General features: G+C 35.6%; 2 protein-coding genes across 4 annotated transcripts; one reads left to right on the top strand and one right to left on the bottom strand.

The window, feature by feature from the left end:
- Positions 1-1,590: 1,590 nt before the first annotated feature.
- Positions 1,591-12,222, top strand: LOC116305436 (uncharacterized). 2 transcript variants are annotated; one of them, XM_031715331.2, is made up of 8 exons: positions 1,591-2,108; positions 4,827-4,916; positions 6,319-6,482; positions 6,678-6,963; positions 7,731-7,892; positions 8,442-8,660; positions 9,053-9,277; positions 10,072-12,222. In XM_031715331.2, exons 2-8 carry the CDS (start codon positions 4,845-4,847, stop codon positions 10,135-10,137), a joined length of 1,194 nt encoding a protein of 397 aa, XP_031571191.1. In that variant the 5' UTR covers positions 1,591-2,108; positions 4,827-4,844; the 3' UTR covers positions 10,138-12,222. The 2 variants fall into 2 exon arrangements, with proteins under 2 accessions (XP_031571191.1, XP_031571192.1); XM_031715332.2 differs by lacking the exon at positions 4,827-4,916 and having other exon boundaries at positions 1,596-2,108.
- Positions 11,682-18,036, bottom strand: LOC116305438 (histone RNA hairpin-binding protein). 2 transcript variants are annotated; one of them, XM_031715333.2, is made up of 6 exons: positions 17,814-18,036; positions 16,862-17,089; positions 16,019-16,114; positions 14,545-14,739; positions 13,987-14,145; positions 11,682-13,446 (listed from the first exon to the last, which is right to left on the bottom strand). In XM_031715333.2, exons 1-6 carry the CDS (start codon positions 17,921-17,923, stop codon positions 13,308-13,310), a joined length of 927 nt encoding a protein of 308 aa, XP_031571193.1. In that variant the 5' UTR covers positions 17,924-18,036; the 3' UTR covers positions 11,682-13,307. The 2 variants fall into 2 exon arrangements, with proteins under 2 accessions (XP_031571193.1, XP_031571194.1); XM_031715334.2 differs by having other exon boundaries at positions 11,682-13,443.
- Between the last annotated feature and the right edge of the window lie 323 nt (positions 18,037-18,359).

The following is an 18,359-nucleotide window of genomic DNA, read 5'->3' as shown; positions in this document are numbered from 1 at the left end:
TTTTCCTTGGGGAACTCTTTCGGCGGTAAGTTTTGGCCCGAACTGGGCTCTCTGTCGAATTGAAGGATCCTAATGTCATCTTTTTGCTTTGCCTGCTACGAGAGCTTTGTCTTTTTCCGTCTTTGTCCTTTCTTTCTGAACGTCGAGCGAAATCGTATTTTAAACTTCGCTAGGCGGTTTTTTCGATACTATTTTTTACAAAAACTTCAGTAAGGATACAGTACATCTGCAAAGACAGTCAAAAAGCACTTCTCTCTACTGATCGCGATTTTTTTTTCGCCCACACTAAAGAAGAACACTCACTAAATCCATCAAAGGTATAGAAATAAAATCGCACTTCGCAAACACTTCTTCTTGATTCCTTATGAAAGCCACTCAAGTGCCACCCACGTCAATCGTAACCTAGAAACACCCAATCAGAACACAGATCATAGTCACACCTAGGCACGTGGAAGGCATGTGATTGGTCGATTGTGACGCCATCGTGACGAAATTGAATCAACTGTCTTTGATGTATTTTTAGTAACGAGGGGTTTTTTTCTTCCATGAGGCACGTAGCTATATTTGCCTTTTCGTTTGATATTTTATTCACTTTAAACAAAACGAAAGCGAAAGACTACAATCTTTTTCTTTTGTGTGAAATATTTACCTCTGACTTTGACGGATTTCGGGTGATTCTGTCATTCAAAAGTATCCTTGCATATCAAAATAAGGGGGACCAAGTTATTAGAAATGACTTCAGAATATATGCAAATGATTTTATTATTTGTTAAGACGACACGTTCGTTTCTTTTCAGACTTTTAGACTCTTACGAATCTGGATTTTTGATAAAAATGTCTCGCCAAGCCCCAAAGCTTTAATAACTCATTAGCGTTGATTACTTCTCGCGTTTCGGGGAACAAATTACGGATTCTCAAAGCCACAGTCATGTTCTTTTAAAAATTCACCTTCAAAATGTTTGTCTTTTTCAGTAAGTTATTTATAATAGTCGCTTTCTCTGATTGGTTGATATTTGGAGGCGGTGAGTCGCCAGATGTGCTTGACCAATCAAAACGCATTATGACAACCTAGAAAACACAATGGTGCTTTATGAATTGTGCTTCGGCCCATTTCCTTTTAGGCAGCGTATTGTCCTTTCCACTTTGGGCAAAAAAGCTTAAGCGAAAATAAAAAAGACTATTCTATACAATAATCCATCTCCCAGGAAGAAAGACTTCCTATCAGCGTCCTTACTTCAACTAATACTTTAATTTTTACAAAATATAAATAAGAGTTTTTTGTTAAATAGAATGTAAATTCGAGACAGTAGATGGCTTATTTCATACGTCATATCCCCTAGAATTATTTTCATCTGAAAAAGCCCAAACTGCTTTGTGTTATTTTGAACCATCAACTCAAACCGGAAGTCAATTTCAGCTCGTGTTTTTAATGTATGTCCAAAATGCTAAAAAAAACTAGGAAATTTTCATTGACTACGCAGCCTTTATGCACCAAGTTTTAATCTATAAGATTTAAAACAAAGATATTAATATATATGAAAAACGAAAGATAATTTTTTTGCTTGGCTCGTATTCTACTTTCCTGGAGACACAAGATCTGATATTCAAACGGAGCATCTCATTGGCTTTCGATGAAACTTATCAGTAAACCTCTCTTGGCTCTTCATCTGAGTTCAAAATTTCTTCGAAAATCTCAATTAAAATCCTCGAAGATTGGCCAGGAGGATTCGATTTGATCAGAGAGAGCGGAGATATAGTCTTTCTGACACATAATTCTTCTGGTAGCTCTGTGGGAAGGGTTTTCGAGAATGCCATGTGACGTCACAATGCAATTAGCGTGATGTCAAGTGTCAACAAAAGAGATGGAAGAGTCTCCATTGATTGATTCTACAAAGCGGAACCGCCATCCACATGCAGTAGTGCAGTTCACGGTACAAACTCCTACCTTTGGTTGCTCGTATTCCTTTTAGCCAAAAATAAGACTCCCAAAACCCAATTGTTGAGCGTGGAGACATTTATTTCAAGATCGGAGAAGAAGATTAAAGGAGTTTAGACGGGAAAACTTTGTTCAAATTCTCTTTGAAGCTCTGCCTTGAACATACAGCGAGGTAAGTTTCATATTTGGTTTCTACCCGAGACCAGAACAGAGGGGTATAAACATAAAATGAATGCGGTTATATACAATTTTGGTTGTATTAAACCTTCATTGTATAAGAAATTACCTTTATTTTATAAGAACGCTTAGGAATAGGAGGATAGAATAAGAAATAAAGGCAGGTTCGCCCTTACTTGCTGGTGAACTGATGACCGGGCGAACAGCCATGAAACTCCATCGCTTCATACCTCGTAATATGAACCATCTTGTTTAGATGTTTGAATACGCAAAACTCGGTCTAAAATTTCTCTAATACGGGTATATTCTGAGAGATCGAACGCTTTGATGCGCTTGGAAAATATCCGCGAAGACCAGATCTTGGGTTTGAAAAACCAATTTCGATTCAAATTTGAAGGTAAAATCGCGCTTTTTCAAGATCTGCGCGCGCGGAAGAAAACATCCTTGCTATTCTCTAAACCTTTTATTACCTTTAGATAAAAAATATGTTTTTAGATCGTGAATATTTGGTTATTTAGACTTAATCAATGCTAGAGAATAATTTTTTGAAGCAATCGGTTATTTTCGTGAAAAGTTAGGAAGAATGTTTTCTGTGGTAGAAGTAATCTTGTATGTCTTTCTCTCTGTGTGGTTCCAGAGTTTTTCCCTACTTCACATCGTTTCTTACTACAATCCTTTGTGTTTAAAGCTTTTTATGTAAGGTATTTTTTTGTCTCCTATGTCATTATAATTTCAATAGGAATTCTTTTCTCCTACAATCCGCATGTGTGTGTTTTGAGAGAATTCAGTGCAATATATCTGATGATTTGAAAAATATTTTTTAGCCCTAAAGATTTTTGATATTCTCGAGGCATAGAACAGCTTCAAAATTTAGTATTTAATATGTTTTCTTTCTATAAGTTTCTTTTGTTTTCTTTAGCTGGTAAAAACTAGTTTTTTATTCTACTCTTAAAGCAAAAAGTCTTATTTTTAAGGCAGTAAAGATCTAGCGAAGAGAATACCATACCTTACGAGGTTAAATTTCACTAATTTTAGGAATATATAAGCTTGAATTCAGGATTTTCGTATTAGATTCTGGTTGTTTTTTACGTTAAGCTATCAATGCTTTCATAAAACCAGTAGATTCGCGGAGGAAAACCATTCTTTATTCGCATGTTAATGATGCCTTCAGGCGAATCGATTTGCTCCTTAATATTTCTGTTCAGAGAGCTTCAAAAGCGCTCTAAATGTCTTCGAAATTTCAAGTCTTGTTCCTAGATTTTTCATATACGATTCTTCTAGTATACTACGATATCATCGGTGGTCGAAGTTTCCACTCTATTTGAAATTTTAAAGGGAATATTTCGAGAAAACTGTCCGTGTTATTGGTCATGTTGTTTGCTCATGCATAAATTAACAAGCGTGATAGTGTTGAATATTCCATTATACAATGACCTTAATCTTCAAATATTTCCAACGAATCGCTCGAAAGAAATACCCTAGGAGATCTGGAAACGAAATCCCAACTTCTTAAAATACTCCAGTGTGTTATAGAAAGAAATCTGTTCAGTCCTGAGGATGAAAAAGTACTGAGTAAGCCTTTCTTCAACAAAACCATCTTGTGGAAGTCGTGTCACGCTTTCTATACCAAGTGACCCTGAACTTTACAGCGGTAAACTCAAAGATTTTTACACCATTCGTTGAGCTCTACATCGACTGAAAAACTCAATGAAGTATTTTTTCCTTTGTCATTTGGTTGCTTTAATATGAATCAAAGCTTTAATGCAAAAAAATGTGTCTTTAACACCACTGTAGCCTTTCAAAGTAGGCATTTCTGATATTTCAAATTATTTTCTAAACCTAAGCCATAATCTTTGTAACATTAGAATGTTTCCAAGCTTCTTGGCTTTAAAGTGCTATTAATATTAAATGTTCGAAAATTCATAAAAATACGACAAAAAGAACTCTTATTTATTGTACATAGATTTCTATTGTTTCCATTCTTATCTCTTAGCATGTTTATGTTTCCCATTTATTTTCCTTTCCCGTTGAAAAAAACCCCACTACTTCCTACTTTAATTAGATATGAAACATATAGCAGTATAATAAAAGTAGAGCTCTTCATTTTATGAAATAAAATTCCTTGTTTTTAAAGATTGTTCACTTCCAGCTGAATGCATATTTGCTGATGAAGAAAGCTTGCATTTCTGAAAGTCTGTTAACTGAGACTGTCAACAGACATACAAAAAGTTGAATAAACTAAGATTTAGATCAGCTGGAGTATATTTTCTTTGACATCTCACTCCCTAAGGATTGTTGAATAGAATATTTTGTTAAGCTCAAAATTTGAATTTGTGAAAGTCCTATATAATGGGATATCCAAAAGGTCCTTTGTATGATTGGTTGCTGCATGTTATGAATATGATTTGTCATATAGTATTGTCAGAGATATTATTCTAAGATTTTCCCAAATAATAGAATTCTTGTTGCTGTGAAGACAAATTATAGTTTTAAAAAAATGAGTTCTAATGTCTTATTAATGATTTTACCAACATAAGGTTGTAAATAATTTGTAATGAAAACTTTGAGAATTTTCAGAATGTGGTAATGATTCATTGGTTAAAATAAGAATAGCTTGACAGAATAACCATAAATGTTTTAGTTTTGTGCTAACGTGGCTACGATATACCTCAATTTTAAAGTTTATAGCATTTTTTCCATCTTTTTTCTTTAGGACAACGAATATAAAAGTATGGCGAGCACAGCCCCAACACCTTCTACATCTTTAGATCATCAAATCTTGTCATGTAATGCATATTCTAAGGTAAAGCCTTCTAAACCACACATGAAGAATGCATAGCTTTCATGTTAGTCATCATCACTAAAGAAAAAAGAGCCAGTATCTTAAAGAAATGTTGCATGATAATGAATTGAATACCAAATCTTTTTCATTATTCCTTATAACGGTGTTTTTAAAATGTAGAAAAACTAAAAATATTGTACTGTTTGTGGAAGATACTTCAAAGTAAACTGAAAGTTTTTACCAATGATATACATTAAAAGAAAGAATATTAAAATGATTAAACGCAAGTCTTTTGTATATTTTTATCCCATGTTTTCTTTTTTACAGATCAAGTTTAATTTTGAGAAGAAAAGTATATAAATAAAACAAATGAAATAGAAATTTTTTCTTCTAGGGGTTCAAAATGAACTTATGTAGAGATAAACATTTGATGGCTATAATATACATTTTGTCAATCTTTAACTTAGTAAAGTTACCATTAGATGAACTCTTTTTACCTTAAATTCAAGTTTATAGTATATGTAACTTGAGTGTGTTCAGATCTGCTCCAAAGCTTTTATCTTCAAAGACTTCAGTTAATGATTAGAATTACATTCCATTATGTGGGCTTTTTAGCTTTAAAAATGGATTGCTTTTTGTGTGGTTCAGTTAAAAACCTGTTTTTTATATGCTTTATATTCAGGAGAGATTGTGAATCTATAAAGTTGTTGATATAATTCACTTAGACTGTTTATGATAACAAATTGAATAATGCTTTCTAATAAGCTAATAATATTAGGTGAAGCATATTTTTGGTGAATTTTAAAATAACAGATTAAAAAAAGGAATGTCTTGATAAGGTTGGCACACTTGAACGGGAGATTTAAATGGGTTTTTGTCTGGGAACTTCATTATCTTTTTAAACCAACTTTCTAAATTCCAATTCAATCTATGAGTTAGCCTTGTTTTGAATTTGATCAGCCAGGAGGTTGTTTTAGGATTTGATCTGTGAGTTAGTTGCATGTACCCTGACTTAGATCAACCCAGAGGTTGTTTCAGGGTTCAATCTGTGAGTTAGTCATGCCCTAACCTAGTTCATCCCAGAGGTTGTTTCAGGGTTCAATCTGTGAGTTAGTCATGCCCTGACTTAGATCAGCCCAGAGGTTGTTTCAGGGTTTGATCTGTGAGTTAGCCGTGCCCTGACTTTGATCAGCCCAGAGGTTGTTTCAGGGTTTGATCTGTGAGTTAGCTGTGCCCTGACTTAGATCAGCCCAGAGGTTGTTTCAGGGTTCTATCTTTGAGTTAGCCATGCCCTGACTTAGATCAGCCCAGAGGTTGTTTCAGGGTTCAATCTGTGGGTTAGCCATGCATGCATGACTTAATGGATTGAAGGTTGTTTTGAGTCGATAGTGAACTTACACTTTTTTGTTTTTATTTATTTCAGAATGAGGTTAAATATGGTTATAGCCCAACAGTCATAGACTTGACAGCAGAAACACCCCCTCCTCCTACCATGGCTCACCAACCCCTTCGTCACATGCCGCACCATCAACATCCTCATTCATCAGCATTTCATCGTGTCACTGGGCAACCATATGACAGCCATGGGTACATCTGATATTTAATTATTTAAATATACCACATGAAATATTTAACTAAAGACCTTGGTAGATCAGAGATGGAATAGAATATTGAATATTTTTATTTTTGAATGATCAGCATCTTACAGCTAGTATATGATTTAACTTATTTATAACGTGACTCTTTCTACTTCAAGTTCATGATCTCGTTCTTTTATTTCAGGCCTGTACGAGGATGTCCATATCTGCATGCACAGACATCAAGAGAACCACACCACCATTCACATTACAGATCAATCCACCGTGTCTCGAATCCGTCATACTGTCCATCAATGTCATCAACGGTGCCTCTACAGCACCCTCCAGCACCTGCAACACCTCTTATACTTGATTCTGATCAAATACCTAACCATGTTCGAACAGTCCCTATTACGAGTTTTCCAAATAGATTGATAGTTAATAGTGTGCCGATGGCCACGCCTACTTATGTGCAGCCCCAACCAAGTGAGGTATGAATTATAATAATTTAAAATTTGATTTATCAATTTTTAGTAAAATACACAGGTGATTATCGAAAATCTTGCGTGCTGATTGGTTGAGAAACTCACACTATCACACGGTAATCACCTCAAGCAATAATCTAAAATGGCGGCCAGCCGCTTTGTTGCTGTTATCTTCTTTTTTTTCCTTTTTTTCAAAAGAATCACTTGTGTATTTATACTAAGACAATTATTTGCCTCAGCCTCAGTGAATATCGGAGAATAATTACCTCTCCGCTCGAAGACTCGCGTCCTGGTAAATATTCTCCGATATTCACTTCACCCTAGTATGCAAATATCAATTAAAAGAAATTTTCAAATGCACATTACAATAAGTCTAAAAATGAATAAAAGCATGAATGATTTATAAAAAAATAAATTCAAAAATAAAAGACTAAGCAAGTCTTCGAGCGGCAATATAAATATTCCCTGATATTCATTGAGCCTGAAGTGAATAATTGTTTTAGTGTTTTTAATGCAAGTGAATTTAATAAATAATGGAGAGAGAGGTTTTTTGTGTTCTATTTATCTCTGCAAGCGGCACAAAGCAGCAAACGAGTGTGTGCTCGTTATATTCTCCTGTAGGTGAACATAGCAGCATAAGACGTAATTGTGACCGATGAGCATGATGGATTTATATCATATTCACTTGTGTAAACATACTAATATGCAATATTGGAAATGCTTAACGTAACTTAAACTAGAAAATAAAGTTATCTATCTGGTTGATATTTCAGAATCCAGATTTGGATGTTAACGCCAGCAACCATCAACACTATCATCATCATTACCACCACCACCACCACCATCACCATCATTTCGTCCAACCTCCGTATCAAGTTCCACAGGCAGCCCAACCTCAGCCTTACCATCCTCATCCTTTCCCTTCATCTCAGATGGTAGGTTTTGTTTATTGTGTTATAAGCTATATTTACTCCCCTATGGGGCTGGCTCTTCGCATGATGAGGGAGGATGATACAGCACACAGAGAAAACGGTCCTTTGTCACGTGCATCGTGGCAAGGAAGACAACAGTTAACACAGTTAAAGCAAACTCAACTCACATATGCTGTTTATGAATCATGAATCGAACTCATAACCCCAGTTTTGAAGTAACTCGGTGGTAAGAAGCAGCACCTTAGCAGAACGTGCCACCTATGCTATGCTTGTGAAACAGCTTTGTTAGTAGAGTTTTTATGTTTAGGAATCCATGAGTTTAAAGCAAGTGTCTTTTACTGCAATTTTTAATATTACACGAACTGAGTAGTTCTGAGTTTGCCAGTTGAAATTATTGTTTTTTTCACTGCCGCAGTCGAAAATATAAAGAGTACTAACTGATTATTTCAACAGCAGGGGAAAAAACACATTTCAGTGTACAGCTTGAAACTGCCAAGTGCACTTAATATTGTAAACTGCTAAAATGACATCACTATCCTTTGTTTTAATTAGCATCATAGACATTATCGAAGATGGCAGAGCAATCCTGAATGGTCACAATCAATGAACCACCATCAACAGCCGCCTACAGTACACTCTGCTAGAGTCCAGACGTACCCAGATTTATTATACCATCTATTGTCTGTCATGTCAATGCAGCCTGTGCCGACAACACACCCAACGCCGCAGCCTGCAGTATGGGAGGAGGCTTACCAACAGGAGAATTATGAGGTAGGGAAAAACTCCCACACCTCCCCCCCCCCATGGGGGACAAATGGGAAATACCTAACTGCCTTTCAACCCCACTAGGGGACAAAATGGTTTCATTTGTTGTGTAATTTAAAATACCGCTGACTGTAAATTATTCCATTCTCTTGGGAGGGATAAACCTCTTTACCTTGGGAGTAATGTCTTCCCTTTTCACATCACTTGTCATTTTTTGAAAATAAGATTCTTTGCTTGAGTTGTATCCATATTCATGTGTCTTCTCATGCACAATCACTACACAAAGAAATGATACTCTAGGGAATGACGTGTGGTCTGAAATGGGAAAACAATATGCCAAAGCTAGAGATCTGTTGCATTGATCGATTCATTAAATTGTTTTATGTATATACATTCAGACTTTGTTGAATCTTGCTGAACAAATTGGAGAAGCAAAACCCAAAGGCTTAACAAGAGCAGAAATAGACCAATTACAAACATTCCGTGTTACAGCGGAATCAAAGAAGCAAAGTGATGATGGACGATGTGTTGTGTGCTTGGCGGATTTTGATGAGAAACAGCTTATAAGAAAACTGCCCTGTTCTCATGACTACCATACGAGATGTATCGATAAATGGCTAAAAGTAAGTTAATTTATTAAGGGCTGACAACTGTCCCGGATAAACCAGGAGTCTCCAGATTTTGGACCGTATCTCCTGGTCTCCAGATTAGAGTCTCAAATCTCCCGGATAATCGCCGAAGCTCACCATTTCTTGTGAGACTCGACTTTTACAACCATAGGATTCCAATTATTTTGTGTTGTTTGTGTTATTTTACATCGCTTACGAAATCAAAACATTCCAAATAACCTGTTATTGCAAGCATCCCATTGTAACTATAAGCAATAATCTGATTGGTATAAAGAAATAGACCAATCACATCAAATGTTACAAAGTGAATGACGTCTTTTTGTGCCTTTTTTCCCGCTGTGACGTCATGTCCATTCCCTATCAATTCTCCAGATCTGAATATCTTGGGGGTTGACAGCCCTGTTTATAAATATTATGAATATTTTAGTGGCTGATCACTCACTACCTTAAAATGAAATATTCTATGCTTATGACTCTGAAGTTGATTTTTATGGAGTCAGGAAAACCAGAGAACCTGGGGGAAAAACCTCATGGAACTGGAGAACATGTTGAACAAACTAAACTCACATGTTGGGAACTCAGAACTCGACTTGAGAGGATGTTATTAGGAGAATAGAACAAAATGGTATCTCTAATACTTTTGGACTAGCCAGCTCTTTGTTTGAATGAAAATTAAAACATTATGTAAAATGTTTTAAAGTAAGGAATAGAGAAAAAAATTTTTTGCTGAAGGTTGAAAAAAATCTGTTTCCTAGACGTTATTAATACTTTTTTTCTCTTGACAACAGTCAAACAGAACTTGTCCAATCTGTCGTACCGAAGTCAAAGTTGGTGTCAAACAAACTGGTAAATAAGAGATGGAATTACTGAAGGAAGAGCAAAGATCAAAACAGGAGATATAAACAGATAGGTGTTTGAGCCAAGATAATGGAATCTAAAACAGTCGTATTAAACACACCTTGTCATTAATATTGCAAATTTAAAGCTCTTGCAATAATTGGTTGTAAATGTCTGAGGAAATTGTGGATTGACCACCTCACGTTTCTTAAATCAGAAAAGTAACACTCGTTATAACTCTAAAAGGAAATGGAACCTTTAGGTTGATCAATTCTTTATTTAACGGCATATTGTCCAGGTAAACATAAGGTCCAAAAACCCAACATTAATCAAATCAGAAATGATTTACCATTGAATATGAGGGAGATTGATGATTATCAACTGTCTCATTGTAAATAATATGTAAAGTTTTTGTCATAAAATTGTCGTCATACATTTAAAGGTTTTTTAATGTACATCTAACAAAAAACTACATTAATGATTATAGAATCTTGAAATCAACAGTAAAAGTAAATATAATCGAATAAACAAATATGAAACGTTATTTCTATGGGCATCGAGTATGTACATAATGTTTACGTTGTACTAAACCTTACAAAAGAATGTTATAGGATATTTTTATGGGAATCAAATAATTATTCTTTCTGCATTTTGAGTGATTTTTGCTTCACCGGTAGCTGTATATGATAGTAAGTTTACTTTGCACATGAAATTAACCAATATACCCTTTTCGAGTTCCAAATTACCGCTGTGTTTCTTGATTACAGACTCATTTACTCAGGTTTAGCCTCAATTTTGTGAAGAATATTCACGTTTTCTAGTCAAGGTCCGTCAAGTTCCAAAGTGTTTGTATTGTTGAAGTTGTGCATTCTTTACTTTACCGTTGGTATTTGCAAGTAATTAGACACTGATTCGAAGCCTGAGTAAATGAGTCTGTAATCGAGAAAGACAGCAGTATTTTGGAACCCGAAACTGGACTATTCTTACTAACCATTCAAATGGTTCTTAGAATGTTTTTAGTCAAGCCATGGGACATAAGTGACTAACAGTCAAAGTAAAACAAAATAAAACAATGGAATTAGCATCTACTAGTAATGTAGTATGCTTACTCTTTTTTCATAGGCCAAGTAAAATCACTCCAATCTAGACATTAATAGAAACAAATTCTATTGTTTTCATTTGACAGTGACTAAATTTATTCATAGAAGACATAAATTTGATCTAAATCGATTCCAATCTGATTTTCTCCCAGCAGTTTTCAATTGAAATTTGTTTTACGCTTCCAATAATGAGTCATTAAAGACTTTGCCCGATCTTGTGATGGCAGCCATGAACAGAGCCACAACGGTAGCTTAGAATAGAGCAGATTCAATTGTTCCTGCCTTCTGTCATGGTTACGATCATGATGGAGCCAATCTTATAACTAGTCTTGTATTGATGGCAACTTGCAATACTAAAAATTTTCAGAAGTTTTACAAATTTCTTTCCCTGCTAGCAGAGCCTGTTTTCCTTTTGTTTCGGTGGAGTGAGAAAAATAGACTGCCGATGTAGGACGTTATACTTGTCAAGCCTGTGTGGTGTAACTTAGCAACGCTGTCATGATTTTGACAGCCGCTCGTCAAACAACGTTTGGCGCCAGGGTGTGTTACATTTGCTCATGCGTACTACATGTGCCTGGTTAAAAACCAGTTTTAAAACTGGTTTTGTTCATCCACGATTGTGGACGGCAGTGTATTGTTAAAGGAAAGGCTCTACATTGGCAGAGTCTCCCTCCTCCCCGCCTAAAAGAAGGGAGATAAAGAGGAGAGAGACTGCTAGCAGGGAACAAATTTCTGTACAATTATCAACAAAGCATAGTTCTACGAGTGAAGTAAAAAATTATATTTAGACTCAACCATCAAGTGACAAGTAAAATGGACATTTTGCTAATGCAATATTATCCTAATATAAATTTATTTTATTGGAATGAACTTAAAAGAATTCCAAGTTTAGAACAAAATTTCCAGGAATTTCTTTGGTAGGGAGAAATATATATTCCAATGTTTAATAACAATTATTGTATCTTTACAGCTACTATTCGATAAAATAAAATTTATTCTTCAGCTGTTTGTTGGCCTGTTTTGTACTTGGAAATTCTAGAATGATTGAAAAAGTTTCCTTTGCAGGTTACTATAAATAGTGCTGGTAAATTAACCTCCAAATTCGACCAGAAACAACCTCTGGGCTGATCAGTCTGTGCATGGCTGACTCACACATCAAATTAGAATTTAGTTAGGTGTTGCAGAGGGAAGAAAACTTAAATAATCAAGGGAAAGACCTAATAAACTTTACCCACATGATGACAAGTCCAGAATTGGAATCAAAGAGGCGAGTGTACTGCTATTACGTACATCACTCTTCATTTTCCACAAATACAAGTATTAAACCAGTGATGATATAGTCTCCCCCACAGCCGCTTTCAGTGTCGTCACGCAACACTTTCTCTGTGGGGGAGACTAGTGATGATATGATACTTTATGAAAATGTGAATCTAGATATTTTTTATTCAATGGTTCCAGAAAATGCATGCATTTTTACAAGTTCATTAAAAAGTAAAAATTTCTTTTTCAAAGATTAAAAGAGATTTCTAAAAAGGAATCATCATGAAATTCAAATATGGTTAAAAATTTTCAACACAAATAATTTACATTAGAGAATTAGTCCTGCAAATCAATTCTGCTTAGAAAAAGTAAATCAACTTGCAGTAAAATTGCTGTATGAAGAATCCAAATTTTGTTTCTATATTTAGGTCCCTCTTCCCTTATTGCAGTGGGGGAGGTGCCAATTTTTACACATGCCTGGGGAGCTAGGGGGGTCTAAAAATGAAATTCAATGTCCCCTATGAGATTTTTGAACAGACATTCATTAGATCGACTATTGCTTGATTAGGTTATATGGTCGACTCTAATTATGAATAGACCCATAAAGCTTCCAAAGGCATAATGTTCTCCCATTTCAGAACTTGTGTCATTCCTTAGGGTATGTGTAAACGATTCGAATAAAAAGAAAGAATCTTATTTTCATGAGAATGACACATGGTCTGAAATGGGAAAACAAAATGCCTAAGCTTAGAAGGTTTATTATACTGCAAAACAGTCTTTCCTTAAATCTTAATATCGTTACCAGTAAGACCATTTTGAATCTGCATTTATAACGGTAGCCCATCGTCCTCCATCAGACAGCTATCCAGGTCAAAGTCTTGGAACATTTCTTCAATGGTTATGTGCTTTGATTTAGGCTGTGTTTGTTGATCTTCCATTTTGATTTCATCTGTGTTCTGGCTACTGCTACATGGTCAAAATAAAACATGAATGAGAAAAACAAAACATGAACAAGAAAAAAAAGGATTTGGCACTGGTTTTCCACTGACAAAGTGGCCACTGAAATTCCAATTAGAATGTTAAAAGTTGATTTTTGCAAAGGGGGAAGACCTCTGACCTTCCATTTCCAGTTGGATATCAAAGAGCTTCATTGCTCCACTATGAAATTTATTTTCTCAGAGGAAAGGGTTTCTATAGTTCTTCCATCTAACATGGTGATTGGCATATCATCAATGATGCAAAAATTCAGAAGGCCAGATACAGAATGCACAGCTATGACCACATTATTATTGAAATTCCATGGACCTTCACTGGAATAAAACATTCTACACAAAATCTAGGCTCACGCTAAACAACAGAGAACTTGATACTGGAGTATAGGGGCTTTGCACAATCACTTAATGGCAGCCACAACAGGAGGCATGACAATAGAGTCATTCTCCCCTGGGAAACTGAATTATTTCTCGTGTAAATCAGATTAAACCAGATTCAATTGTTCCAACAAACCTTGTTGATGATGTTGAGAACAGGTCATCTTTGGTATCTGAGTTGGTGTCATAAGAATGCAGACGTCTGCGCCAATTTTTGACCTGCCCAACCCAAGACCTGGTGCTGCACTGCTGGAACTTGTCTGGAGTCCAGGGATCTTCTTTAGAACGATTTTCTCTGCAATTCAAGAATCAAGTAAATTTACTAATGACATCATATTGTTTCTTTGCTGTACAGTTGCCAGGAAAAGACAATACATATAATAATAATAATAACTTTATTATAGTCTCAAAACTTAAAGCCGTGCACACGTATCCTACTAATTGGGAAGATGTATACAACTCAAACAAAAGATTTTATTCTCAGGAGTGACACATAGTCTGAAATGGGTAAACATTTTACCTAAGCTAAAGAGGGCTATTGCTTAAAGATAAGCTGTATAACACATAAAATTCAATCAAAAGATGTTTGTTTCACTTTACACACACAATTTATTGTCAGACTTTAGCTGCACAAACTCACTTGCAAGGTGACTCGAAATTGGGTGGGTGCAAACACTCATTTCTCAGGTCTTACCTTGGTACATTTTTGATGTAATTTCCATACGACACTGTATTTTTCCCAATTTCAATCTGTTTTTGTCGCTGTCCTAACTTGTGTGGGTCTGTTATTATAGGCCTCAAGACTTTGTTTTTTGGTTTGGATTTGTCATCAGTTGTTTCTTTGGGGGTAGGCTCACTGGTATCATATAGCATTAATCGTCGCTTGATTCTAATCAGAGAATAATAATCATTAACAGTGTCCTATTTCAAAGTCATAGGAGATAGCCATCCTAGAGGGATGCATTGTGGAAACATGGGTAACATAGCAGTAAGAACGCAGGCTTCTCACTACTACGACAAGGGCTCAATTCCCAGAATCTGTCATATGTAAGTTGAGTTTGTTGTTAATTTTCTCCCTTACTTTGAGGGTTTTTCTATAGGTTTTCTGGTTTTACCAGGGGGGGGGGGGGGGGGGGGGGTCTGGGGTAGGGTATCATTTTTGGACATTTTGTCTGGGATAGGGTTAATGATTTGGTTGTTTTTGTCTGGCGAATAGGCTATGCTTTCTGCCGGCACAAAAACATTAAATATGTTGAATAACCATTTTGGGGATATGCATGTTGGAGTTTAGTCTTGGATAGGGTATACAGTTCTTAGTTTTAGTCTGGGGTAGGGTATGTGAAATCAAAATTTTAGGGCTGGGATAGGGTCAGGGTTTTGAGGTCCTGGTGGCACACCCCTACCTAAGTTGGGGTGGTAGTACCCCCCCCCCCCCCCCCCGGGCTATTGTGTACTGCAAAAAAATTTTCATAATTCCCACATAGCATGTCATCAGATAAGAATGATTGGTATGATCATGTCAAACATCTGAACATATGACTGATGATATGGGTGAGTGTTTGTGCTGTCTGAGACAGTGACTACAATCAGAAAAAAACTCAAAACTGTTGCTGCTTTCAGACAATGTTTAATCTGTGTATGTCTTTTTCAATAGATAAATGGCACATTATCTACTTACAAGGTGACATACCTCATAGTATAGAGAAGTGAATGCAAGAATGGATAGATGGGATTAAAGGCAACGTCAGCATGTATGGAAATGTGAATTTATGAAGATAAATGGATAATGCATGGGTTGAAAGTGTACTATGAATAAATGGATGTATCATGAAATTCATCAGTCATAACAGACATCAGTTTGATCTCCTGCACTTCGCTATCATCACTTGACATGCAATAATCTTTAATGAACTGTATATCTGTTTTACTGCAGTTTTCGATATTCTGCGAACTCAGACATTTCAAAGGCTTGTTGCAAAGTTCGCTTTGACTGTCAGTCCTAAATGTAAGAGGTTCTCACTGATTATTTTTGATTGACGGCGACAAAAAAATTTAATGTGCAGCTTGTAACTGCCAAGTTCACATAATATCAAAAACCTCTAAGTTTTGCAACACAAGTGCAAGGTATAATGCATAAGAGTCTTCAATACTTATGATAATTGACTTACTTTGATGATTTTCTGTTGTTCTCTTTACATTGGACAAGCTTTTCTTCTTCTTCTTGGACAATAGTTCCCCAGTCTTTTGATGATTCTGGTGTATATCTGGAGTAAAATTAGTCATGAGTTATCTTATCGACTACTAAACATACCATGGTAGCAGCCACTACTGCATTATACAGCACTTTGAATAGCTACTTTCGTGAAGAGAAAAATCTGGTGAACCCTGGGAAACATTAAAGCCAGGAGTGAAGCAGAATGCAACTCTTCTAATATACAAAATATCTTTTTTTAAATTGGCAATTCTAAAGACAACATGCAAAGAAAAAAATTATTCAAATTTTATCAATACCTATGATGAAATTACCTCTGGGCTGATCAAACTCTTAGTACAGCTAACTCACAAATCAAATTATAATCAGCTTTTTAGGTTTTGCAGAGGGAGAGAACCCAGAGAAAATTCCTCAAATCAAGGAAGAGATCTAACTTGTGAACCTGAGTTCAGCAATTACTGTTCGGATACTCCAACCAGGACCACTTTGATAAGCTAGTATCATTAACCAATCATATTGCGACATTTAGTTCAATATTTCTTAACCAGCCAATCAGATAGTGCATTGATATTATAAGAGTGTGAGAATGTGACAATATGATTGGCTAACTTTGCTATCAGTTCAATCTCTGTCTAGTCTACTGTTATCTGATTGGTCAGATTTATTCAAATGGTCCAGGTTAGTGTGTCCACACAGTAAGTCCAAGCAAGACCCCAGAGGTGGGTGTTGAGGGGAAACATATGTTATGCTACCCTTCATTACTTTAAGACCACACATCAGTAAGAGATCTACATCTTACCTGTCAAAATTAAAACCAAGAGGTGGAAACTCTTGATTATCCAATTCCACTTTTTCATTCTTTAAATGTTTTTGGTTCCATGGTCCTTTCTTGTCACCGTTGGTTATCATTTTGTTCTTGGGAGTGTTCTCCTTTTGTCCCTTGAATCTGGGCTGCTTGTGAGATGGTGAACGTAAATCATCATTTGGAAGTGGATGTTCAGCGCTGTTGCTTCCTCGCCTTTGTTCCCTATTCAAAAGCAAATCAAAGCATTTGCAATCTATACATAGGCATATGCCTCTGAAATTGTTGTTCTGAACAATGTCATGGAAATGTTTTGATTAACATTCACCTAATTTGCCACAACAACAAATTCTGTGATTTCATACATCATTCAAAATTACTTTAAACACAAGCTTATTGCTCAAAGGACTAAAAAATCACTTCATATGATTTGGGGGATCTTTTCTGAATTTTCACCTGATTTCAAAATATTTTAAAATTCCAACCTTCCATCAAGTACATCAACAAGGAATTTTTGGAAAATTATTTTGAAATTATATTTTTTAGCCTTTCCTTGTTTACTTTCTATTTCTAGTTAATTCGTTAAAATTTTTGCAACTCATAAGTGTGCTGAATCTTTGAAAATAAAAGTGATTGGAATCAAGATTTGTTTATGTTATGATCAAACTATGTTTTATGAGTATATTCAGCTTTGGTTATTTTAAAAATCATATTTTCGGCCTTAGGTTTTAGAATAAAGGCTTTGATCCATCATGAAGAAGGTAGCGTATTCTTCAAATATGGCGCCAAAACCAAAAATATTCTCGAGTCAAAAAGATACCAAAAAAACCTACGCAACTCTTTTTGAATGGCCTAATAAACAAACCTGACTCTTTAAAATAACATAGAGCGGGAAGAATTATTAATCATGAGGACAACTTTCAAGCTTGAAGCGGGTGTTCTGGAGTACCTTTGATACGACCTCTTACGCGGTGAGCTTCTTGTCCCCGAAGAACCTTGATTTTCACCTCTGTTATTTTCTCTTTTGCTTCTAGAGTGCGCTCTAGTCTGTACTTCCATTCTTACTTTATCTATAAATGAAGTTCTTTAGCTAAAAACTAAGAGATTTAGGAGAGAAAATTGAAGATAAGAAGGGGTAATAAAGGAGTGTGGTAGAGAAACGTGTTAGAAGGACGAAGAAAATCGAAGAACTGACAACAACGAATACGAACTTTCGCGCCAAACACAATCGAGCGCGCGAAATCCTAATATGGTCATGGTAACCATATTTGGGTATTACACAGGAAAACCACGATATCATTTTTAAAATTAGTTATCTGAAAAGTCATAAGAATTTATTAACATTTATTCCTGAACATTTGTTTCTGAAAAAAGATTGTTGTTATCAGGGTTAAATTCTCAAAACAAATGTTAAAATCTAATTAGTCCGTTTCTTTGTATATATACCATATTTGGTCATATTACACAGGCAACCCACAAAATTTCACCAAGTATC

Source organism: Actinia tenebrosa, unplaced genomic scaffold (genome assembly GCF_029948245.1).
Source record: "Actinia tenebrosa isolate PJP-AT-01 unplaced genomic scaffold, QUT_ActTen_1.0 PGA_scaffold12__29_contigs__length_12842862, whole genome shotgun sequence".
NCBI lineage: Eukaryota > Metazoa > Cnidaria > Anthozoa > Actiniaria > Actiniidae > Actinia > Actinia tenebrosa.
Note: the sequence above shows the minus strand (reverse complement) of the source record. Positions and strands in the feature narration are given on the sequence as shown.